A 24,601-nucleotide genomic window follows, 5' to 3' on the forward strand; every position below is an offset into this window, starting at 1 on the left:
TCATGATTTTCCTTTCTCAGTTTCCTAGGTGCTTTATTCTTTTTCTTTTTTTTTTTCTGTACCAGGAATGGAACTCAGAACCTTGCGCTTGCCAGGCAGGTGTGGTGCCACTGAGCTAAATCCTTGGCCCTTTATTTATCTTTAATAAGATTATTTTAATATTTTAGGGCCCACCCCTTTTCATATAAATTTTAGAATAATTTTGTCTGTGTCTTTTTAAAAAACCTTACTGAGGGCCAGGGATTTAGCTCAGTGGTTCCGCCACCTGGCTCACAAGCACAAGGACCCAAGTTCGATCCCCGGTACCAAAAAAAATTAAAAAACCTTACTGGAATTTTGGTAGGAATTACATTAAACCTGTAGATCAATTTGGAGAGAATAACATCATTTTTTATGCTGAGTCTTCAGTTTATGAGTACAGGATGCCTTTCCATTTATTTAGGTGCTTTGTGGTTTCTTCATCAGTATTTTGTAAGTTTTAGCATGCAGATCCTATAACCGCTTTTAAAGGGCATACTAAAGGATTTAATTTTCTTTGGAATGACTATAAATGATATGTTTTTACTTTGATTCCTAGTTCATAGTATATAAAAATGTGATTGATTTTTGTGTGCTTATCTTGTATCCTGTGACTTTTTTAAAAACTTGCTTAATGTTTCTACATTTTTTGTAGATTTATTAGGATTTTCTATATAGAACAGTCATGTTATCAGCAAACATGTAGTTTTATTTCTTTCTTTCTAATCTATGTGCCTTTTTTTTCTTTTAGTTGCTTTACTGCAATGTTTATGCTATGATCTAGTAGAGAATGTCTCCCAGAGGTCTCCTGTGCTCATTGGCAGGGATTTTGGAAGAGGCCTGGGCCATGGCCTGCTCTGGATGACTTGCACCTTCTCTGGTACCACTGGGTGGCTCTGTGTCTTGGCAGAAAGGCTACAGGTGTATCTGATTCTGACCAAGAGAGCCCAAGGCCCTTGGGGTTTTGCCTGAGGGAAGCTCCCCAAAGGCAGTTTCCCACTGAGGTTGCTCCCCAGTGTTTTTTTCAGGCTGAAGGCTGATGCCGAGTCCAGCCTGGTTTACATCCAGTCTCAGGATGACACTGAGAGAATGGTTTTCCTGTTTTGATATGTATCGTTAGTGTGGGTTGCTTCTGAAAAATTTATTCTTTTATTTTTCAATAGGTAGTAGTTATTAGATTTCTGGAAACTGTAGGATTTGTCTAAATGAGTCATAGCATTTGGCTAAATAGAGAGGACTCCATCTGCTGCCTTTGCGTGGTCCCTACTTCTGTTCTGTGAGACTGGGAACTTGCTGTTCTGTGAGCTCACCATGACTGGGCCTACCTGCCAGGCACAAGCCTTCCTGTAGTAGACAAGGGGAAGGGGTGCTGTTTCCCAAGAGCCTCTCTGCTTGAGGTCCCTGTGACAAGCCCAGTGTGTTGGGAGAAGAGTGGGGCAGAGTGCAGGGCCAAGGGCAGCTCCTTCCTTGGAGTGCCCTAGAGTCTGGCTGTGGGTGTTAGAGAGAAGAGACCCACTGCAGGGCTGGCCTCAGGTCCCCTTGACCTGCTGTGACCTCATGCTCTCCTCTGTGTCCCCAGGGGAGCAGGACTACTGACACTGACTGACCTCACTCCCCGAGGGCAGGTGATAGTGCCCCAGGTTAGGGGAGGACATGGGAGCCTGCAACCATCCAGGGAAAAGGCACAGGTTTGGGGGAGAGAGAGTGACCTGGGCCTAATCCTTACTTTGCCTTACATGTGTCCCTTCTATTCTCTAAACCTTGGTTTCCTCATCTGGACCTCACTGCAGATCTATTGTGAGCACTGATTGCAGTGACGGATGTGAAGGGTCCAGCATGTACTAAAAAACAACTGATTTCCTTACCCTGCCCCACAGTCTGGCCTCCTGTCTTCTGAGCACGTAGTCCTCTCTTTGGTGACAGATTGTTCTCCATGTGGAGTGAGGGAGGTGTGCTGTGAGTCAGGGCCACAGTGGAAGATGCTGACACCCCACACAGCTCCCTGCAGAATGTGCTGGGGCCTTATGCTCAGTCATCATGTTGGCTTGACCCACTTGGCTATACCTGCCTCTCTGGGCAGCTGAGACCTGGCTTTCCCTACCCATGGTCAGGACTGGACCCCTGTGGTACTCCCTCTTCCAGAACAACCAGCCTGGGGACTCCTGAGGGCATAGGTGCTGTTTAGCTGCTTTCCTGCTCTGCGCTGTCCTGGGGACTCTGGTCTCTGAGCTGCTGCCGGAAGTGCCCTTGCCCTTATGATGTGCTTGTCTCTGCCTGCTGGTTATGTGCTACCTGGCACCCATCATGCAGGGTGATCACAGGAGTCACCTCCCTGGGTTGCTACTGTGGGCAGAAGAGCCTTGCTGGATGTGTCATGATTATGGAGTTAGTGAGTGACTGGGCCTTTGTGTAGGAGGGCCCTGTGTGTGAGGAGTGCTAACAGGAGTACACCCTGTTAGATCAGGAGGAGAAAGAACCTCCACAGGTTGGTTGGTGGATTGGGGGCGACTGCTTCCCAGTAGAGCCTAGGTGAATGGAGAAAAACCTGTGTAGCCTATGAGTGGGGCCCTCCAAGTACACACAGGGGTTCTCTCTATGTCTTTTGGTCTCACTTTCTGTCTTTACTGAGGTACAGGTCACATAACATAAAATTAACTTACTTAAAGTGACCAGTTCAGTGGTACTTAGTACATTCACAGTGCTATATAACTACCACTGCTATTTTGTTCTAAAATATTTATATATTTAGGGGTTTGGTTTTTTTTGAGACAGGGTCTTGCTACATAGTTCATGCTGGCCTTTGAACTCACTATGTAGTCCAGGCTAGCCTCCAACTCATAGTGATCCTTTTGCCTCAGCCTCTCAAGTGCTGGGATTACAAGTATGTGGCACCACACCCGGCCTAAAACATTTTTTCTTTTGTCTTTTCTTGTCTTTTCTTTTCTTTTCTTTTCTTTCTTTCTTTCTTTCTTTCGACAGGGTCTCACTGTGTAGTTCAGGCTAGCGTTGAACTCATTATGGGGGTAACCCACTTTCTGGTCCCCCTTTTGTCTCTCTTAGGCAGAAGCTATCTTTCTCTCAATAAATTTTTCCTACTATTAAAAAAAAAACAAAACAAGGGCTGGGGATTTAGCTCAGTGGTTCCAGCACCTGTCTCGCAAGCTCAAAGTCCCAAGTTCGATCCCTGGTACCAAAACCCCCCCCCAAAAAAACAACAACTTAAATAGCAGTTAAGAACATTCACATTATTGTGCAACCATTATCACCATTTATTCCCAGAACTTTTTTATGGTTCCAAACTAAAACTCCATACTCATTAAACAGTAACTCCCTACTTCATCCTTTCCCAGCCCCTAATAGCCACTGTCTTACTTTCTGTCTCTATGAATTTGACTATTTAGTTAGTTTATGTAAGTGGAATCATATAACATTTGTGTTTTTGCAACTGACTTATTTCACTTAGCATGGTATCTTCAAGATTCATCCACATTGCAGTTTGTATTAGAATGTATTTCCTTTTCAGGGCTGAGTAATCCTCCATTTTATGTGTATACTGCAATTACTCTTCTATCAGTGGACATCTGGATTGCTTCTACCTTTTGACTCTGTAGCACTACATCAGCCTGATAGACTCAGAGAGGAGCCCTGAGATGAGATGGTAAGGTTTAGGAAAGGGTCCAGAAGCAGGATTTGCTCCCAGGTCAAAGGCCACTCAGACTTTTATTCTCATCCTGCACATTTCCATCCTATACCCCTGTGGCCACACTGGTGGGCTCAATGCTTCCTGCCTGCAGCACACCTCCTGCCCCAAAGCCGAAGGCTTTGCTGTTTGCTCTCTTAGGATGCCCTCCCTGGCCCTTGGCAAGACCCCTTCTGGATGTTTGTATCGTTTTCCTCAGGTGTCCCTTCTTCAGAAGTGAACCCTGATCCACCAGATTAATCTTCTTCCTCCCTACTTCATAGTTTTCTTCTAAGCACCTACCATGTTCTGACCAAACTAAACACAGCTGTATTTGTAGGTTTTTTCTGTGTCTCTATCACAAGGTGAGTTCCCTGAGCTGAGTGGCCTTACCTGCTCTGCTCACTCCTAGGCAGCCAACATCTGCAGAGCAGCCCAGTGCCAGGTGTCGGTAACTCCCCATGACCATCCTGTGTTCATTGAGGTCACACTTGTGCTGCTCTGTCCACCCTCTAACCCTAGTCCCTTTTCCTCCCCCTCCTGCATTTGGGTTTGTTCCCTACTCCAGACACCTTCCTTTGTACTCTGGAACCCCAAGCTGCCGTGGGTCTCTGCACCTTCCCCAGTGTTAACCTCTATCTTGGAAACCTGGCCTTGGCTGAGTATGCAGTCAACCTCTCCCCCTTTAGCAGGGTTACCTGCACCATACACACTAACCTGTCTCCCTGGGCCAGGGATTCTTGGGGCCAGCCTCACGAGCCTGCTCTTGGACCCTGGTCTCTCCTCTCTTGTCAAATGTAGACCATATAGTTCTGCCACTTTCTCTGCCTCACCAGTGCTGGCTGAACTTCTCATTGCTTCCCACTTCCCTGGGACTTTGGCATAAAACCCCCGGCTTCCTGCCCACTCCACTTGCTGTCAAGCCAGGGAAGGAAGGAGAGAGCTAATGTTTTCCTCAGTACCTACTGTGCACTTGGCACCACTCTTTCTCATGCTGAGGTGGCCCTGGCTTCTCTGTTGCCTCAGCCTTGTGCTGCACTCTAGGTGTGGTCATTCTGTGCTGGGCTAGTCCCTCAGCCCTTCACTATGGGAGCAGACCTCTTCCTCAGTAAGTACTCTGTGGCCTGCCTATGCCCTGGAGAGTTGATCACATGTGTGCTCACATGTTCACACATACATGCATGCATGCATGTGCACCCATACTTGCAAGCATACACAAGGACATACACACACACATGAATACAAATGATATCTCCACACGCTTTTTCCTCAGATCTTAATCACTGCACCTGGATCTCTAGGCAGAGAATAACTTCCTTATAAGAACATCTGTCTTGATAGAACTTGAGTCTAAGTAGCTGAGTTTAATACTCTCAATGTGTACAAACGTGCCAGGGAGAAACACAAGTGTCCCTGAGCCTCCATTCCCCAGACACTGAGCCTGGAGAAGGGGAAAATCCTAGGGGAGGAGCCCTCCTGTTCCACCAGGGCTGGGCCCAGCCACCTGAAACAAATCAAGGACTCCTTGGAAGATTTTGACCTTTAGGCCAGGCCTGGAACCCTGTGAGCAAGCACAGCAGGCTAAGTGGGGTGGGGGTTGTGAGAATCCACAGTGGAAGCAGTAGGGAGGAGTGGGAAGGTGGAGTGGGCAGGAAGTCTCTCAGCTGTCTCAGAGGAGACAGTGAGAGAGCTGTCCACAGAAGGATCTAGAAACGATCCCCAGGACTGCCAAACCCTCAAAGTCTGAGGGAGAAGGAAGGGTTGAGCCACAGTGCCTTGGATTGATATTAGATTTCCCCTCTGAGTGAGTTGGAGTCTTCAAAAATGAAAAGCAAGGGCCGGGGATTTAGCTCAGTGGTTCTGCCACCTGCCTCGAAATTGCAAGGTCTTGAGTTCAATCCCCGGTACCAAAAATGAAAAGCAAGAAGACTACAAAAAAAAAAAAAAAAGAAGAAGAAGAAGAATACTACAGAGGAAAGAGTGCATAGCAAGCAAAAAGGAATATAAGCTACCACCCACGTACACTTTTCTGTAGCCAGACTGACATGTGGAACAATAGACATGGTGAGGCTGAAGGATAGAAAGGTGGTGGTTGGCATTCCTTTGTAAATGTTTCTTGAGTATCTAGGCATGGTATTGCATGCCCTCGGGCAATCTTAGCCCTTGGGCAGGAGGATCACATGTTTGGGACCAGCCTGGTCTACATAGTGAATTTGAGGCCAAGATGGATTATATAGTGAAAACCTGTCTCCAAAAAAAAAAAAAAAATCTTTTGAGTTACAGTGGGCATTATTTAGAAGAAGTGATGTTTTTCCTGCTGGAATCATGAATCTTATTTAAAAGTTTGAGGTGGCTTTTATTTTGTTTGGGAGGCAAGCTCTCCCTATATAATCTGGCCTCAAACTTGAGATCTTTCTGCCTCAGCCTCCTGAGTACTGGGATTACAGTCTTAGAAAGAGAGGAGAGCATGAGCTGAAAGTTAAGTGAAAGCCTCCAAATCCTTGTTGGATAGTGCAGACAGAGGAAACTGTCTGGATTGGAGGGCACCACTGTAAAATGTCTTGAAGGCTGCAAGCAAGGGCACCATGGTGGGCGGTAACTGTGTAAGTGCTTAGCACAACACCATCTGCCAGGGGCATGGCCAGTGTGGCTGGGATTATGGCAGCTGCCTCAGGAAAGCCAGAACTTTGTCAAGTAGGCTTTCTGAGTGAGTCTTCTGAGCAGGACCTGTCCTTGTGTCTCTGTCCCAGGCTTCAAAGTCCTCCTCTCCCAGATTTGTCTGTGATTGGCCACAGATCCCTAGTAGGCTCTGGGATTATTGCAGTGGGTCCTCTCTCTGCTATTCCCAGAGAACCTCTGAGCCCTTGTCAGTCATTCACTCTGTAAACATCTACTGATCCTTGTTCCTGGTAGGCCCTGTGCTAGATGCTGAGGACTCAATGGTGACCTTGTGTGGAGGAAAGCCAGATGGCCTGCCTTTCCCTGGAGCCACTCCCCCTTCTGCACCTTTCTCTAGGGCTTGCTGTGGCTCTGCCAGCCCACATCACATCATTTCTCCTTCCAGTGGCCCCACACACATATGGACATCCAAGTTCCCCTTATATTATATGTTACTGATAAGAGTTGCTATTGTCATTGTTTTGGTTTGTTTTGTATCCTGGTGCTGGGGATTGAACTCAGGGCCTAGAAAATGCTACAGAAACACTCTACCACTGAGCCACACCCTCCACCCTTTAGTAAACTGCCCAGGCTGGCCTTGAATTCACAGTCCCTCTGCCTCTGCCTCACCTGAGTAGCTGGGATTACAGACTGTGCCCCTACATCCAGCTTTAGATGGAGTTTTGTATGTGAGAACAATAATTTTGAATTATTTTGATTGTAGTAGGTTTGAGATTGCAAGGCAAAGATAACATTTTGAGGGCTTCATAGTTTGTCTTTTTTTTTTTTTTGCACCAGGGATTGAACTTGGGACCTTGCACTTTCGAGGCAGGTGGTAGAACCACTGAGCTAAATCCCTGGCCCATGTTTTACTTCATGTTGTTTGTAGTGCTAAGAATTGGCCAGCTCCAGACCAGTGCTGCAGGCCCTTTGTCCAAAATGGGCTTTTCAGCCATTGGAGCAGTGCTGCCCAAGAGCTGGCAGGTGCCCTAGGATGTGGGGGGCAAATGACAGAATGGTAGATGCCCATAGGTGATTCTGAGGAGGGAGATGGTAAAATTCAATCTCTTTCCCCTTCTTTATTCTTTTTTTTTTAAGACAGGATCTTGCTATGTAATCCAGGTTGTCCTCGAACTCGCAGTGATCCTCCTGCCTCAGCCTCCTGAGTGCTGGGATTACAGACATGTGCCACCATGCCTGGCTCTCCCTTCCTTATTCAGAGCTAGAACAAAGGACCATAAGTGATCCCCAATACTAATTTTCTTTTACTATTTCAGTCAGATAAACATGCCCAGCTCCTTATTCTACATAGAAACAAGGCAAACCAGAGCCAGGCCTGGTGGCACACTCTTGTAATCCCTACTATTTGGGAGGCTGAGGCAAGAGAATTGCAAATTCAAGCCCAACCTGGGCAACTTATTGAGACTCTATCTAAAGGGGAAAATAAAGTTAAAAAGGGTTAGAAAAAAAAGGGTTAGGGATGTAGCTTGGTAGTAGAGCACCCCTGGGTTCAATTCTTGGTGCAAAAAAAAAAAAAAAAAGCAAGCAGGACATTGCTAGTAAAGTTTTTTTTCTTTAATTTCTCATGCGGTCAGAGTCAATGGGATCTCAGGCCAGGTAGGTGTTCCCTGGAAGAGTCCAATGACAGGCTCTGGGGAGTCTCATGGATAGGTGTTTTTGGGGCCAGCTCAGTACCTTAGGCACAGCAGGTGTTTAGTCTGTTCATGCATTACAGAAGTAAATCCTGTGAGGTACCTTGAACAGGGCTGGGTGTGAAGTAGGCCCTTGTCATCTTCCTGGGTAAGGATGTGTCCTGGCAGCCCTCACAGGCCAGCTGAGGGCTGAGTCTTTACTCAGTTCTGGGTTTGAAGATTGGGTAGGAACTTGTGAGGCTTCTGAGCCAGTCTTGGCTTCTGTCTTCTTCAGTTCAGGGGTGGGGGACTGGGACCTGCTTTCTCCATGGTCACAGAGGCTTATCTTGATTTCCTGGTTGCAGCAGAATTTGGAGGAGAGCTGACCACATAGGAAAAGGCTGTAGTAGAATTTGCAGTGGCTAGATCTTGGAACAAGGTTTCTCAGCATTACAAGGTGACTTCTGACTCCTGATTAGAGCTTTCTAACTTTAAAAGTGTTCCCCAGAGTTGGGAAATTGGGATGCTAAACCCAAGTCTACTACAGCATTCTCTCTTCTACTGAGTTCTAGCTAGTGAAGGTAGCTCTTTTACTGAATTGTAGTAAAACTCAACGTTTGTGTCATTTTCCCTGGGAATTTGTAACTCATTGGTTAAAACAGCCCTTTATAAAAGATGGATGTATTAATATGACTGCCTAATGCACCAAAAGAAGTGTTAACAGGGCATTTCCTATAAACCTTGCCTAATTACAAATTATTTTTCATCATTTAATTAAAACAGGCAATAAGAGGGCCAGGGATTTAGCTTAGTGGTTCCACGCCTGCCTGGGAAGAACAAAGTCCTGAGTTCGATCTCTGGTACCACCTACATAAATAAATAAAAGAAAGCAAAAAATAGACAGTAAATCTTCTGCTTCCTTCAACTGGCAAATGGAGATTGCAACTACATTAGGTTCTGGGAACCCTGCCCTTGTGGGTTTCTTAGTGGAGGGGTCATACTGAGTTCAAGTGCATAGGGATGGGGAACTTACAGAGGCCACACCAGAGGCCAGATGTGGAAGCATTCGGCTGTCCCCAGGGGTGCCATGGGCATGGGACAAGCACTGGCAAGGGATGGCATGAAGGTGAACACCAAGAGACAGACCCAGTGTAATGGGCAGGGGTCCACAGGTCAGGCACCAGATCATCCAATAGCCATTAGGGAGTTTAGCCTCCCTGGGCTTCAGGACTGGGTACTTCTTTAAAAATAAATAAATAAATAAACCTTATGAGTGTGTAAACTTTTCCTCCCAGGGATAAGATCTAAGATTTTTAATCAGATTTATAAAGAGATCCATCTATTGAGAAACTCAGAACGTGCACAGAAGAAAAGCCAGAGGAAGAAAATGGCTTTGTTTTAGATTTTGAAATGTCTTCCAGTTAAATATGATTAAGTAAAAGCATATATTTTAAATAAACTATAAGAACAAGAAACAGAAAGCTCTTCAACAAAACTAGCACACTCCTATAACATGAAATACAATAAACAATGAATGGTTTCTAATTACAGAAAATCAGTGCAGGATGAGAGAGGATGCTAGGAAGGGAAACCTGACCCTGTAGAACTAGGGCAAATAGCTCAGAGTCCAGAGGTCAGAACCAATAACCCACTCCAAGCGATACCAGGATTTACAAGGGAGATGGAATTGCTCAAGGAATTGACCAGGGTGTAGGGGGGAAACCATGGGGAAACCAGCAGCCAGGACAATGTAAAGACAATGTAAATTCAAAATAAATGAAATAGTATCCCTGGGGAATAAAACAAATGAAACACAAAAGTATTCAAGGACATAATAGAAGAAAATTTTCTCCATTAAAATAAAAGAACATTTACCATAAGTCTTTAGTCTGAAAAGACATACTGAATTTCAGGAAAAATAGATATGGAATATTCAGCAGAAAACTATCTTGGTGAAGTTACTGAACTTCAAAGAGTTCTATTGCATCCTGAGGAAAAGAGTGAGTCTATATACAAGGGAAAAAATCAGGCTGGCCAAGAGCTTTCCACAGGAATAATTAGTAATAGAAAATGCTACATTTACAATTCTCAGGGGAAGTAGGAATTCAGAATGTTATAACTAGTCAAGCTGTTCAAGTGTAAAGTTTACAAGGATATGTTCAAACATACAAGAACTTTAAGAATATGGTTCCTTAAGGAGGGAAAGAGGCAGGAAGGGAAAAGGGCGGTGGGAGAGAGAAAGAGAGAGAGAGAGGGAGGGAGGGAGAGGGAGAGAGGGAGAGGGAGGGGGGAGGGGGGGAGAGAGAGAGAGAGAGAGAGAGAGAGAGAGAGAGAGAGAGAGAGAGAGATCCCTTTTAAATGAATGAATGAGCCAGGGGTGGTGGCTCACGCCTGTAATCTCTGTACTCTGGTACTCTAGCTGGGAGGTTGAGGCAGGAAGATCAAAAATTACTGGTCCAACCTGGAGAATTTAGGAAAACGCTGTCTCAAAATAAAAATAAAAAGGGGCTGGGGATGTAGATCAGTATGAAGACCCTGGGTTCAATCCTTAAAACCACAATATAAATAAATAAATAAATAAATAAATAAATAAACAAACAAACAAAAGCTTCTATAATAAACTCCATGACTGGAAAGGCTATGATTAAAGGACTAGTAAACCCATAACACTGTCTTCAGGCTAAGAGATTTGCAGTCACCTCTCACTTGCCTTCAGGCAAGCTGTCATTTACCCAATGCCATTACAGGCACAATGTAAAAGACATTCAGGCCTATAATTCCAACTATTTGGAAGGCTGAGGCAGGAGGATCTAAAGTTCAAGGCTAACTAAGGCAATTTAGTGAGACCTTATTTCAAAATAAAATTTTTTAAAAGGCCTTAGAGATGTATCTCAGCACTAGAGTGCTTGTCTACCATGTGTGAGGCCCTGAGTCCAATCTCAAACTTTTCCCTATCCCCTCCAAAGGCATTTGGAGCTGAGTGTGGTATATGTCTGTAATTCCAGCACTCCAGAGGCTGAGAAAGAGGATTGTTGAGTCTGAAGCCAGTCTGGTCTACATAATAAGTTCAAGGCCAGGGCCAGGTATTTAGCTCAGTGGATCCAGTGCCTGCCGTGCAAGGGCAAGGTCCAGAGTTTGATCCCCAGTACCAAAAACAAAACAAACAAAAAACCAAACAAATAAGTTCAAGGCCAGCCTGAACTACATATAGCCAGACCTTGTGTCCAAAAACAAAAGATATTCAGTCTTCAAAGACATACTGAGCTCATGGTATTCAATTCTTTAGCTGATTGATACTGAGCTCAGGGCATTCAATATTTTAGTTGACTGATGCCCATGTACAGCTCTTGTGACTGTAGGAAAACCACAGGACAGAGATGCACAGCGGACTGAGAAAGGTCAGAGGTCAACACTACAAGAACCACTGCTGTTCAGCCTCTTGTCTCTTTCTAGTAAGGAATTAATTTGTCCTGAGAGGGGCCTTGCCCATCTGAATGAGCCCCTCCAAGAAGCTGGTTATGTCTTGACACAGGTCTAAAGGTTTAGTTTTGTTCTACCTACACATAATGTCTCGATGGCCTTTATGCTTAACTGACCACAACAATCTTTCCCACAGACTCTTCCCAGTCACAGCCCTCCAGATAGTCACCACCAATTAACTGAAGTTAAAGGAAAGTTACCCTTATTTCCCATCCTTGTTGTGGTTTCTAGAGACTGGCTGGTCCTGGAGGAGGCCAAGGCTGAATGAGATTGTTCCACCTAAGGATTTCTACCTGAGAGAAACACCCCCCGCCCCCAGGCTTACTGTAATTGCAATATGGCCTGGCTCCCACCTGCTGGTCTCTCCTCCTATACTGGCAGCCTCCTCTGGCCTGTGTTTGATGGTAGCAGCTCTTGTTCCCTGCCAGGCCCTTTTGCCACATTCTTCCCTGCTGATCCACCTCCAGTCACCCCAAACTCTTTCAGCAGTAGCAGACAGTCAGAACTCACTGCCTTAAGCATGTTGTCACTGGCCCAAACAGAATTCCTGGGACCCCACAGAGGCTTCTCATTTGCTCACAGGAAGAGTCCCACTTGCTTCAGAGTGGGAAAGATGAGTAGAGGTGGTGACATTAGTGTCCTTTCATGGGAGATTGTCTGCTCAAGGGCCCACATGCAGCAGTACACATCTGCTGTGGGTGCGGTCATCCGCCTGACATGGTACTCTGTTCCCACTTGTACCAAGGAGAAGCTAGCTCTCTGGGTTACTCTGAGGTCTTGGGTCTTAGAAACACCCTCAAAGTAGAGCCACAACTTCAAGGGGCTGAGAAATTAGCAAAGAAAGATTTTGGTCTGGTGTGGAGCTCTGCTTGTAGAATAACCCCCTTTCTGCCCAGAAACACTGGGTGTGCCACTTGCTCTCCTCAACCAGCAGATCATACCCTGGCTCCAGGCAGTATCTCGCAGCTCTGAGCCCACAGTGCCAGCTTCATGTCCAATCACAGGCTTCTTCTGGTTGCTGTGGCTGAGCATTGTTAAGACCCCAGCCACTGTGCTGTTGCAGCCAGCAGAGCAGATGCTTTCAATCCTTAGGCAATCAGGAAGCCTAGTGAGGCCAGTTCCTGACAGCCTGGGGCCTTCCTGTTACTGACCTAAGTACACCTTCCATTGGGCAGACTAGTGGCAGGAGAGAATCAATAAGAGTCCTTTAAAATATTTAAATATTGGGAATTGAGAGAGCAAGAAGTTCCTCACCAATGGATTCCAAACTAGGGCACATGTGTCTGGGGTGGAGAGAGAGGGAACAAGGTAGAAAATATGAAAACTATTTATGTTGATTTTCTAGCTCATCTTTTGAAACTTCTGTTGGAGGAGGTGATTTGTGTGTTTGTTTATTTAAAATTTTTTTAGTACCGGGGATCAAATTTATTTTTTTTTAAGACAGAGTCCCCCTATATCATCCAGGCTGGCCTTGAACTCACTAGCCCAGGCTAGCCTCGAACTTGGAAGTGTGTATCAGTATGCTTAAAGTGTATAATTGATGGATATTCATATGTTGGGTATACAAACTTGTTTTATTGACAGGGCACATGCTCAAGAAGCTAAGAGGCTTCTGGTCTAAAGGCTGGGTAAGGAAAAGTTTTTTTGTGTGAAAATTAGCATATTTTTTCTAAGCCCAAACTTTCTGAATTTTGACATCCATTCCCAAGAGAGGAGAACTAAGACCCAGGATCTGGACCCTGGTGACCACCATCCCACAGCCCCTGGTTCTCTGCCTGTATGTGCAAGGGTCACTGGGAAGGGCCCTAAGGAGAGGATTCTCTTACGGCACCTGCCAGCATTACTGCCCACCGTAGGAAAGTCAGCTATGAATTTATCAAAACTTGTTTGAAGCTGCAGGGCCCTTCCAGCCACTGACTTAGAGAAACAGCTTTCTTTCATTTTCATCTTCCACCCCCTTGTGAACAAAGATGGCTTATTCATTCTCAGGCATCCAGTGGAGTCAGTGGGGCCACTAGTCCTACAGAGCCCAGCAGCTGCCCTTGCCACAGGGCCTCCCAGAGGCAGCTACCAGAGCAGCTCCTGCATTTGTCATCCCTCCTGGTGGCTCTGCCTTATGGATGTGCCTGATATCTGGAGCATCTTTTAGTCACTAGAGCTGGCCTCATGCCCTTCCTGAGGGTTTCTGACAGAGGAGAGCCTAGCTTCTGACAGCACAATATGAGTTATTTCTCCCAGGAGTGGTCATAGTGTGGGACAGAAGGCCACAGGGGCATTGAGGATTGGTGCAGGAGAGCCTAGCTGAATTGGCTCTGTCTTTGTCCTCCTTTCTAGCAGCCCTTCTGTGGCCACAGGGCTCCTTCCTGCCTTGGAAAACAACATGGGGTCAGCATGGTTTCTCAGCATGTTGAAAGGAAGGAAAACAGGAAATTTCTATGTCCTCTACCTTTCTTGGCCATCTTTAAAAAATATTTGTCTCACCAGGCATAGTGGCCCATGCTTCTAATCTCAGCTACTCAGGAGGCTGAGTCAGAAGAGTCACAAGTTTGAGGCCAGTCTGGGAACTTGGTGAGACACTGTCTCATGACAAAAATTTAGGAAAGGGTAGGGGATATACCTCAGTGGTAAAGTGCTTATGTAGCATGAGCAAGGCCCTGGGTTTCATCCCTAGTGCCTCAAACAATATCTCTAGACAAGGTAAGTTTTCCAATCTTTTTTTTTTTTTTTTTGATAACTGGGGATTGAACTCCAGTCCTTGTGCTTGCGAGGCAGGTGGTGGAACCACTGAGCTAAATCCCTGGCCCTAGACAAGGTAATTTTTTTTTTTTTTTTGGTACCGGGGACTGAATTTAGACAAGGTAATTTTTAATTTTCCCTGTTTGACTTCCAGTTAGAGTTTGTTTTGTTATTGCTGGGGTTTTTTTTGTTTTGTTTTGTTTTGAGACAAGGTCTCACTATATAGTTCAGGCTGGCCTTGAACTTACTATGTAGCCCAAGCTGGCTTTGAACTCATGGTGATCCTTATGCCTCAGCCTCCTGAGTTCTGGGATTACGGGAGTATGTCACCATGCCCAGCTTTCAGTTAGTTCTTAACATCTGTCTTCTCCCTTCTCCCCTGCCTAATCTCCTGTGTCTTTTCTGCTGTATAGCAGTGTCCTTCTCCCTGTCTTGCTCACCATCCTCATCTGGCCCTCCCCAAGGTACAGGGCTCCCTGAGGCTGTGGAGAGGAGTGCGGACCTCAAAAGCCCTCCCTGGTGATGGTCCATGCCCACCAGGCTGGATCTTCCTGGGACAGGCCTGGGTCCTGCCCGTGGACACGTCCTTCTCTTTTTCTTGGCTCCCTCTCTTTATTTTCCCTAGCAATTATATTTTGTAGAGTCTTTGTGTGTACCCCTGAGAAGGGCCTCCTGGAGGAATTACCTCTTCTCTTCTCAGGCTGCTCCTGCCTCCCTGACTCTGTGGGATCTGTGTCCAGACAGCTCCACTGTGGTGGGCTGTGTTCAGCAGCATGGCAAGCTGCCCCAGCCCAGCTGGTGTTCATTGAGAGAGGGATGGGGCATTCATGGTGTATGGCCCTCATAGGTGTAGCCTTTTCTTCTGCAGCTCCTCAGCCTCAGATATGTAGATTCATCATGCATTGTTGGGTCCACATTGTTGGGTGCTACACCCCATGGGCACCCCTGTGGGTGTTTGTCCTCCTTTGTCTGACTGCTTTGTCTCAGGTGCCTCCTCTACTCCCATAAATATTGCTACTCTCTACAGTCTTTCCTGGATCACTGCTCTCTGGTAGTCTCTATTCCTGAGAATCACCTGTGTGCTGAACCCTTAACTCTCCCAGGTAAAAATATCTACACTTACCTGAATTGAAATAAATTTATAACCCCTCTCCCCATGTCTCTTGCCCACCCCCTACCATACTTCAACCACACCAAACCCACCCTTGTGGTTTTGTTATTATACCCTTCATCCCCTAATGGGCTTCTCTCCCACAACTCCCCACCTCAGTTTACAGGAGCACTCCTCCTTGTGACTCAAGCATAATGCCCACTGTCCCTTCTTTTTCTCACTCAGGGACTCCTTCTAGGCTATTGTCTTATCTTTGCTGGATTCCTGTCTCCAGCATCTCTTGACACAGAGCCCAAACACCTATCTGGAAACCTTAGAGGCCCTGCTGTCCTGGCCCTTCACATTGTAGCGTTGAGCTTCCTGCTTAATTCATAAAGCTCAACATACTGTTGTTGGGAGTTGATGTAGGTGCTGGGAATAACTGACTTTTGTTGCACAGCCACCCAGAAGGCACTGACGCCTCTGACACCACCTATGCTCTTCCTTCTGCCTCTAGTACCCTTGCACTCCAGGGAGAGTAGCCAACCTTTTAGTCTTAGTGTGATGTCTCCCTGAGCGGTCTGAGGTTGCTGACCTCCCTGGGACATTGGCAGTATGCTTGCAGCAATTTGTTTGGATGTTTGTTTCTTCTGTAGACTGGAGGCTCCTAGAGGATTGGATCCCTCTGATTTACTTTTTTTAAGTTTTATTTTAATTAAATATCGAATAGGTTTTTATAGTGAAAATATGTATATGATGAAAGAATGACAATACAATGGACACCTGAGGATATGAGTTCTTTTACAATTACTACCTTCACAGGGCCTGGAAGTAGTCCAAGAATCAGTAAATGTGAATGACCAAAAGCCTGAATGAATGAGTGAATATCTGATATTGGAGTCATTTTTTTCTGTAAGTCTTTTAGTTGCTGAGCAAGCTTCAAGTGGTCATAACTGATGATGTCACTGCCCTAACTCAGCTCCACTGTGAGCTCACTGTACTGTTCACATTTTTCTGTTCAATGCCAAGCATGGTGCTGGGTCCTGGGCATGCAGCAGGGAGCAAACCAGATACCTCTTCCTGCAGAGCATCCATTAAACAGCTCTTTGAAAAAAGAAACTGAAGGGCTGGGGATTTAGCTCAGTGGTTCCAGGGCCTGCCTCGCAAGCACCAGGTCCCGAGTTCGATCCCTGGTACCAAAAAAAAAACCTGAAGAGCCCAAATTACGGTGCTTCCCACCCCTCTGCAGCTATACTGCGTTCCCCTAGAAAGGCAGTACAGGACAGTAGTCAAGGATGTGAACTGGGGTCTGTATATCACTTGCACATCATGGTGGCTTTGCAAGTTAAACTTATACATGTGGCAGCTTCCTTGTGTGTAAAATGTGCAAAATGGATTCTATACCGTGAATTTGCTTTTGGGCTTAAAGATGTTAGTATGTGACAGGCAGCATGGTGAGGGCTCAGTCCACTTCACCACCATTAATATTAGCAGAGCATTCTGGATGATGGGTCTGGGATGTGCCCAGAAGCCCTTTAGAACTCCAGTATTGTCTCCGCAGCTCTCTCCTGCAGGAACTCAGGCCAAGAGAATGCCTTGCCAGGCTCTTGCCATACTTACCTGGCCCTAAAACATTTTGGGCCACATTTTGCTCTTCTTATCCATGATGTGCTTACTTACAATCCATCCATTCAGGAAATCCAAATTGAGCATTCAATTTGGATCTGGTTAAAATGCCTCCAGAAATACTATATTGTAATATACATTGAATTTAAAATTTACTATAGCCAGACAGGAGAATACCAAGTTAGAACCCAGCCTAGGCAATTTAATGAGATCTTCTCTCAAAATAAAAAGGACTGGGGATATAGTTCAGCACACCCTGGATTCAATCCCTAGTACTGAAAGAAAAAAAAGTCATTGTGCACATGGAAGATTGCTTGTCATTTATCAAGCAACACAAATGTAGTAGAAATTGCTAAATTTCCCAGAAGGCCTTGCACAGCATAGGGAGGGGGCCACAGCCCAGTCACATGTTATAAAGGGCTGTGAATAGTTTCTGAGTAGCTTTCTTTTTTTTTTTAGTTTAGTTTTTTTGGGTTTTTTATTTTTGGTTTTGGTTTTGGTTCTGGGGATTGAACTCAGGACCTTGCACTTGTAAGGCAGGCATAGGCACCACTGAGCTAAATTCCCAGCCCTTTTTTTTTGAGACAGGATCTCACCATGTTGTTCTCTGTGGTTTCAAACTCATAACAATCCCCCTGCCTCAGCCTCCCAAGTTCTGGGATTACAGGTGTGCACCATCAAGTCTGGCCTGAGTAGGTGTCAAGAACTTCTTTTAGGGAGGGTGAGATAGGAAGATTGCTGCAAATTTGAGCCCAGCCTGGGCTACATGATGAGTTCAAGACCAGCCTGAACTGTATGGCGAGACCTTGTCTCAAAAAACAACCAAAAAAAAAAAAAAAGCTTCTTTTAAATTCTAGTTATAAATAACTTAGATGAAAATGAAAGTATTTCATATGGGAAATATTTTTTTAGGATACCTAGATATTAGTCTGTTGGAAGGTCCTAGAGTATCCCAGGTTCTACATGTGGGCCAGAAATGCTGCTGCTGCCCAGAGGGGTAGATGGCTAGGTATATGCTGTTGGTGATTGAGATATGTGTGCTAGGATATTTAATAGTTTTTCTTTTTTTAGAAATTTTTTTTTCAATACTAGGGATTGAGCTCAGGACTTTTGCACTGAGCTACATCTCCAGCACATATTCTTTTAGGGTCTCACTAAGGTCTTGCTTAATTGCCTGGGCTGGACTCTTAGCTTGTGTCCTCCTGCCTTAGCCTCTCCTGGTGCTGGGATTACAGATGAGCACCACCACACCTGGCTTCTAGAAGAGTCTTTATGAGACTGAGGGTGTGCTTCTCTATTCATAGCTGCCCGCATGTAAGGACTGCAAGTGTCTTGGGCTGGACCTCCCTGTGCAGGCTTCAACTGCCCTCTGAAATAGCTTGTCATAGGGTGTCCTGCCAATTGGTTTCAAGCAGCTGGCCTTCAGATAGGAGAAACCAACTAGTCTTCTCTGCCAGTCACACTCCACAGGGACAGGTGACTAAGACAGAAGTGTCCAGGGCAGGCATTTCTGGGTTGTGCAGTGTCTCTCAGCAAATGTGCCCTGCACAATGTCTTTCAGTGAGCGTGCCCTGTCCCCTGGCTGCCAGCGGCCACCCAAATGAACACAGACCAGAGCAAGTGTGGACATGTGTGAAACAATATCAAGCATTGTCTTTGGCTTTTTGTGCTCAGCCTCTTTCAAATTGAAAAAGAGCAAAATTGGCAGAAGTAAAGTTAAGTTGGGTCAGAGAAGAAGGAATATAGAGGACTGAATTTCAGCCTGAAGGTGTCTCTTCTACCTAATGAAACTACCCAACTCTGCTGGCTCCTCTGCAGCCAGGCCAGCTAGGGTGGACATGGTACACAGGCACAGTGGGCCTTTTTCAGTAGTTTCTCAAGCTCTGGGTCTTAGACCACACTCCACCTCGCACTAGTGGAAAAATAGCACTTCATCCCTTCTTGCTAGACTTGGGCTGGCATCTGGCTCACTGGAGGGCCGCAGAAGGAAAGTGCCTTTGTGAACAGGCAGACCAGAGTATTGGCATCATCTTGGAGCCTCTTAAAAATACAGACCCCACCCCAGACCCAAGGAATCTGAATTTGCTCTTTTTTGAGAGTGAATGGTCCATCCAGGACCCTGCCATGTGGCCTGGTATGAAGAGTTGAAGTGGAAGACTGCATCAGGACTCAGCACAGAGAACAGCAAGTGGTAGCTGTGAGGATGCTACTGGGTAAAAGAAGGAGGGTGGTGAAGGGCCTGGCAGGGTCACCCAGCTTGCTAGAGATCTTGCAGGCTGCTTCTCTAAGCTATGTCTCTAACACATTCATTTTCAATGTCATTTCAGCATTTCCTGGAGACTGGACCCCAAGGAGCCCCTGGGAAGCCAGAGAACAGCCTCCCCAACCCCAAAGCAAGCTTCTGCTACTGCTCTTGGCCATGAGAGACCCCGGGAAACCAGGGCACAGGGGCCAGCAGGTCAGGAGGCTGATGGTCCCTGTAGGACGCTGCAAGTAGACAGCAGGATGCAGAGATCAGGGCGGTCTCCGTCTGTGTCACCAGACAGAGGCAGCACCCCTACATCGCCCTACTCTGTCCCCCAGATTGCCCCTCTTCCCAGCAGCACCTTGTGCCCCATATGCAAGACCTCAGACCTCACGTCAGCTCCCAGCCAGCCAAACTTCAACACCTGCACCCAGTGTCACAACAAAGTCTGCAACCAGTGTGGGTTTAACCCCAACCCTCATCTCACCCAGGTAACCACATTCTGCACCAGTTCCCCACCTACTCACTGCCTCATTACCATGCCTCTCTGGTCCCTTCCCTCCCTTCATCAACTCTTTTCCCAGTCATTTCTCTCAGCCTCCAGCATCTGTGTCTTCCTGATTTGGGGTGGGGGTGGAGGGTTTCTGGCTCCATGATGTGGCAGCAGAGAACAAGGCCTGGTCCCAGATTTCCTGAGGGATTCCTCAACACCAACAGCTTGGACAGAGCCCCAGAGTAGGACATACTTTCTTTCTTTTTTTTTTTTTTTTTTAATTCCAGCATATTACTTTATTTTAGATTTTGTTTTGTTTTTTTTTTCCTTGGTACTGGAGATCGAACTCGGGTCCTTGCACTTGCACAGCAGGCAGCGAAACCACTGAGCTAAATCCCCGGCCCTTAGGGCATACTTTCTTACCTGTCCAAGTTTGGCCTGGAAGAACGGTCTTGAGGAGGCCAGTGACAGTCTTATGGACACTTTTTCCCAGTAGTTACTCATTTGGAGATGGTGCAAGCCGCTGGAGTCCAAAGGGAGGCAAGTTTCTGTAGCCCTGGGCCTGCCTGTCTCCTTGACAGCTAGAAAACTCCTCTCTGAGCTCCTGTTCTAGTTAGCTGGGGGCCTGGGGTAGTAGACCAAGCTACCCATCCCACAGAGATGACCTTGGGTAAAGTGGAGACCTAGGCTGGCAGCCAAGCATCCACAAAAGCTATTGTGGAACCATTTCTGTGAATTTGACCTCTTTTTCTTGATCCAGAGGATTCCAGGTCCCCAGTGCCATCCTGGTTTTGTTTAGATGCTTTGCATTGCTGCAGGATGCCTCACTAAGAGCCTGAAGGTTCTCTGGCACCCTGGATGGGTGCTCCTGTGTATCGGTTTAGCCAGGGCCATTCCTTTGAAATTAACTACCTAGGTTTGTTGGCCTCCTCTTGCAACTCAGGGATAACTTACAGAAGTCTGGTTCTCTATCCAAAGCTCTGCCCTTTGACGTGGTGGAGAGTGGCTGGGCCTCAGTGCGCCTGGGCATGGGCCTCAGTGCACCTGGGATTACCAGCAGCTGGAGCCATTTGGACTGTGTGGGAGGGGGCTGAGTGAGAATAACTGTTCACAGGTCAGGGTCTATATATGCCATGAGGTGCTGTGGGTGTGGGATGTGTGGTTTGCGAGAGGTAAGTGTGAGATTCCAAGGAAGGAGCTGTCAGTGTGAGGCGATGACTCAGAGCATTTGGAGTCACTCCTGGAGTGTGGGGGCTTCCTGAGTAGGCGTACATGCTCGTGATTGTTGCATCTGTGATTAGAAACAGGCCCATCGCTGCACTGATCAGTTAGGTAAGTCTGCTGCTCAGTATTGAGCACAGTGCAGTTGAGGCCAGGGAAGTGTGCCTGTGTGTTTCCACCAGTGAGAAGCCAGAAGCACCTGGTCTTATAGAAGCAGGAGGTTTAGCAGACCCTGTGAGGAGCCCTCCTTGTGCTGGCTTTGCCCCTCTAGGTCCCAGACTTCTTGAGATGTTCACCTATGCTTCAGTCTCTGGTAGGGTGGGTAAGCTGCATAGAGTGTCACCAGTCTCTCCTGGTGGGCACCCCAGCCCTCACAATGCTACAGCCCATACCTCCAGGCTCCCCCAAGTCCAGACCCTTCAACAAGGCAGAAAGGACTGTACCTGCTGTGCCTGGAAAAAGTGGCAGAGTAGGAGGACCTTGGGGACACTCAGTCCATCTGCCTCATGGGGTGGGGAGGAAGCTGAGGCTCAGGGCCAGGAGGAAAGTGGTCCTCAAACTTACTGCACATTCAGTTTGTTTGGTTTTTTTGTATCGGGGATCGAACTAGGGACCTTCCGCTTGCCAGGCAGGCAGCGGGACCACTGAGCTAAATCCCCACCCCTGCACATTCAGTTTTTGGTGAAGAGCAGGCCTCTTGGCCAAGTACTTCAAGCAAATGTTAGACTAGACAAATGAAATGGCTCTTTTAAAAATATTTATTTATTTTTGAGAAAGAGTCTCACTATGCAGTTCAGGCTGGTCTTGAACTCACAGTGATCATCCTGCCTCAGCCTCCTGAGTGCTGGGATTACAGGGATCAGCTGGCCTATGAAATGGTTCCTGCTGTGAGATTTCTCAGGGGTTTTTGCATCCTCGGGGGTGTCAGAGACACCTAAGACAGGGCTGTAGTTGGCAGCCTTTCCCAGATTTGCTTTCACAGAGCATGTTATGGCTGCTGTTACACGGCATCCAGTTTGGGAAATGCTGACTTAGACCATTCTGTAGGTTCATGCCTGGTAGATGCCCTATTCTGCCAGGGTCTCCAGAGTTGGCTCTCAGTCTGATTCTTGTCAAGGAAACCTAACCTTTGACACATTTTCCTGAGGAGTAGCGGAACATAATCTTTAAGCCAGCACAGTTGCCCTTTGGCACTTTGCTAAGAGGACGTTTACCTCCCTACTCACATGTCCTTGTACTAAGAAAACAAGTTTGCAGGTTTTCTTCACTCCTGATGTTAGAGCTGTCCTGAAAGACCACATCTCTTTTGGACATTTATAACTGATATTTTAAGCCAAGAAAGCTTCACTAGCATTGGCTTTGTGTCTCTGAACTGAGCTCTTCCTGGCCTGAGGTTCTGCATGTATGTAAGAAACTGATTCTGAAGTCAGGTGTCTGAGTGGTAGGGAGTCAGGGAAAGAACTTTTTTCCAGGAAACTCAACTATATCACTCACTCCATTTTCAGTTGCATCCCAGGAGTAGCCCAATTGGAGAGGAAAAAGGTGTGTTGGAGGCATTAGCCACAGGGGAGCATCATCACGGGGGCCCTGTCTGGGTGGGGAGGTGGTGTAATTAGACCGGCTAGGATGCTCCTGGGCCCTGGCTGAGGAGGCCTGGCAACCTAGGTCCTGGGCTCAGGGTTTGTCATCTGGATGCACTGCTTCCCACTGGACAGATGGAGGGACCTAGGAGTCCCAAAGAGGAATAAGGGCCACACAAGTGACTTGGAGAGTTTCAAGGCCTCTCTGGGGTCTTTGGATATGTGATCAGAGAAAACAGAATATTTCTTACAAGCAGAAGCTCATTGCCTGATATGTAACTCAAGAGTCTGCTGCCTAGATTAAGAGTCTGATGGAACTGTTGTGTTAATGGCTATATGGGGACCAAGGAGCAAAATGGAGGGCAAGAATTTGGCACTACCAGGTAATGATCACCAGGACTCAGTGTTTTTGTTTTTGTGTCACATGCCTTCTGTCAGGGTCTTATTACTTTAGCAGGGGCACAAAAAGAGCAGACCAGGTCTGGAAATGACCCAGCACAGGACCTAGGCTGCCAGGCCTCCTCCACCAAGGCCCCAGCATTACTATAACAACCATACCACACACAGGTCAAACAGCTAGCCCCATCAGCCAGAAGCACCATCTGAGATCTGGAATCCCTGCTCTTTTGGCTGGGACCCTGAGTTCCTCCTGCTGGCCCATGGGAATGCTGACTGGCTGCTGTGCTCACACAGACATGGTGCTTGCTCTTGTGCCCTTTCCTGTGAGGCTCAGGAGGGAGGAGAGGCCCACCAGGTGCTTTGCTGTGTCTGCATACATGGAGTCATTAAAGCACATGGAAATTGAGGAGTTTGGAGCATACTCTCTGTTTACAGAAGGGAGACTGCATCTCAGGAAGCCTGGCTCATTCTGGATCATTTTGGAGCAAAGGAATGGGGAACCCAGGGCCACTAACTGGGGATCTGATTTTCTCCTATGGGGTTCCACTCATGGCCCACTTTTACTCTGAAGCTGCTTTGGAGCAAACAGGGATGGGCCAGGCTCTCTTCTGCACATTCAGGAGGATCTCATCAGTTCTGGTAGCTCAGGGGCAAGTAAATAATTTCACCTCCCACTCCCTTCCCCTCCCACTTCCCCCACCCCTTTAATTTCGCCTTTTTGAAACCATGGGAAGACTAGGGAGTTTCCTTTTAGTGTTTGAACATCTCCCACTATCTACAAAAGAGCCTCCCTCAGACAATGGAGTAATACCAGGAGGCCAGAGATGCTAGCATTCAGTGTACATGGTGAAAAGAAGGGAGAAAAATGGGTTTCCTCCTCTGTTCCTAGGTATGGGTTTTGAACAAGTATTGTAAAATTTCTGAATGTCAGATTTCAATACAGGAGGCTTTGTTGATGCCTGGTACCTGCTCAGGCCTGTTAGTCTACCTCTTCAACCTTCAGCAATTTATATTCCAGCTGGCCACCTCTCTCCGGAACAGGAAAGAGGCCTTGGCTGCCATTGTGTTAGGCCTCTATTCTGGTAGGTGGGAGTAGGAGCCAACATGAGGACATGTGCGGGCTGCACAGAGGATAGGAAGCCAAGGTGGGTTGGCAGTGAGTCTGGGAGTGAGCGGCAGGAGGCTGTGAGCAGTGGCCTGGGGTAGCACAGGCAACTTCACTCAGCAGCCCCTGCAGCACACCGTATGCTGCACCTCATCTACAGGAGTCTGTTTGTACCCTCAGAGCAGCATCACAGCAGAGTACTGGGAGAGGCAGGGCTGCTCCCATGCCCAGGCTTCCAGTCAGATGAGCCAATGCTGATCTCAGAGAACCACCCAAAGAGAGGCTCACCCTGTGCCCCAGGGAGGTAAGCAGGGCTACCACTCCCCCAGCCTATCATCTAGCAGCTCATCTGTCCTACCCTCCTTGCTCTAGTCAGACTCCTTTATAAGTTCCTCTAAGAAAACTAGCACAGTACTCTGGAAGGCTGATGAAGGAGGATTGAGTTTGAGCCCAGCCTAGGCAATTTAGGGACACAATAATACCCTATTTCAAAAAAAATAAGGGGGATTGGAGCTCGGGATCTAGATTAGTGCAAAAGCCCTAGAGTCAATCTCCAGTACCAAGAAAAAGAAAGAAAAGAAAACAAAAGAAAAAACAAGACAAGACTGAGCATGGTGTTCCCTCACCTGTTCCAAGGCTT

General features: G+C 46.8%; 1 protein-coding gene across 2 annotated transcripts in view; it reads left to right on the forward strand.

Moving 5' to 3' along the window:
• Bsn (bassoon presynaptic cytomatrix protein) overlaps positions 1-24,601 on the forward strand; it is a 102,605-nt gene that overhangs the window by 39,046 nt on the left and 38,958 nt on the right. For both annotated transcript variants that reach the window (XM_004834044.3, XM_087186075.1), the window contains exon 2: positions 19,246-19,654. In XM_004834044.3, coding sequence (XP_004834101.2) covers positions 19,246-19,654 — 409 coding nt within the window. The remainder of the gene's footprint in view (positions 1-19,245; positions 19,655-24,601) is intronic.

Source organism: Heterocephalus glaber, unplaced genomic scaffold (assembly GCF_053883595.1).
Source record: "Heterocephalus glaber isolate CG9 unplaced genomic scaffold, H.glaber_assembly_v1.0 deba00001504, whole genome shotgun sequence".
In the NCBI taxonomy this organism is placed as follows: domain Eukaryota; kingdom Metazoa; phylum Chordata; class Mammalia; order Rodentia; family Bathyergidae; genus Heterocephalus; species Heterocephalus glaber.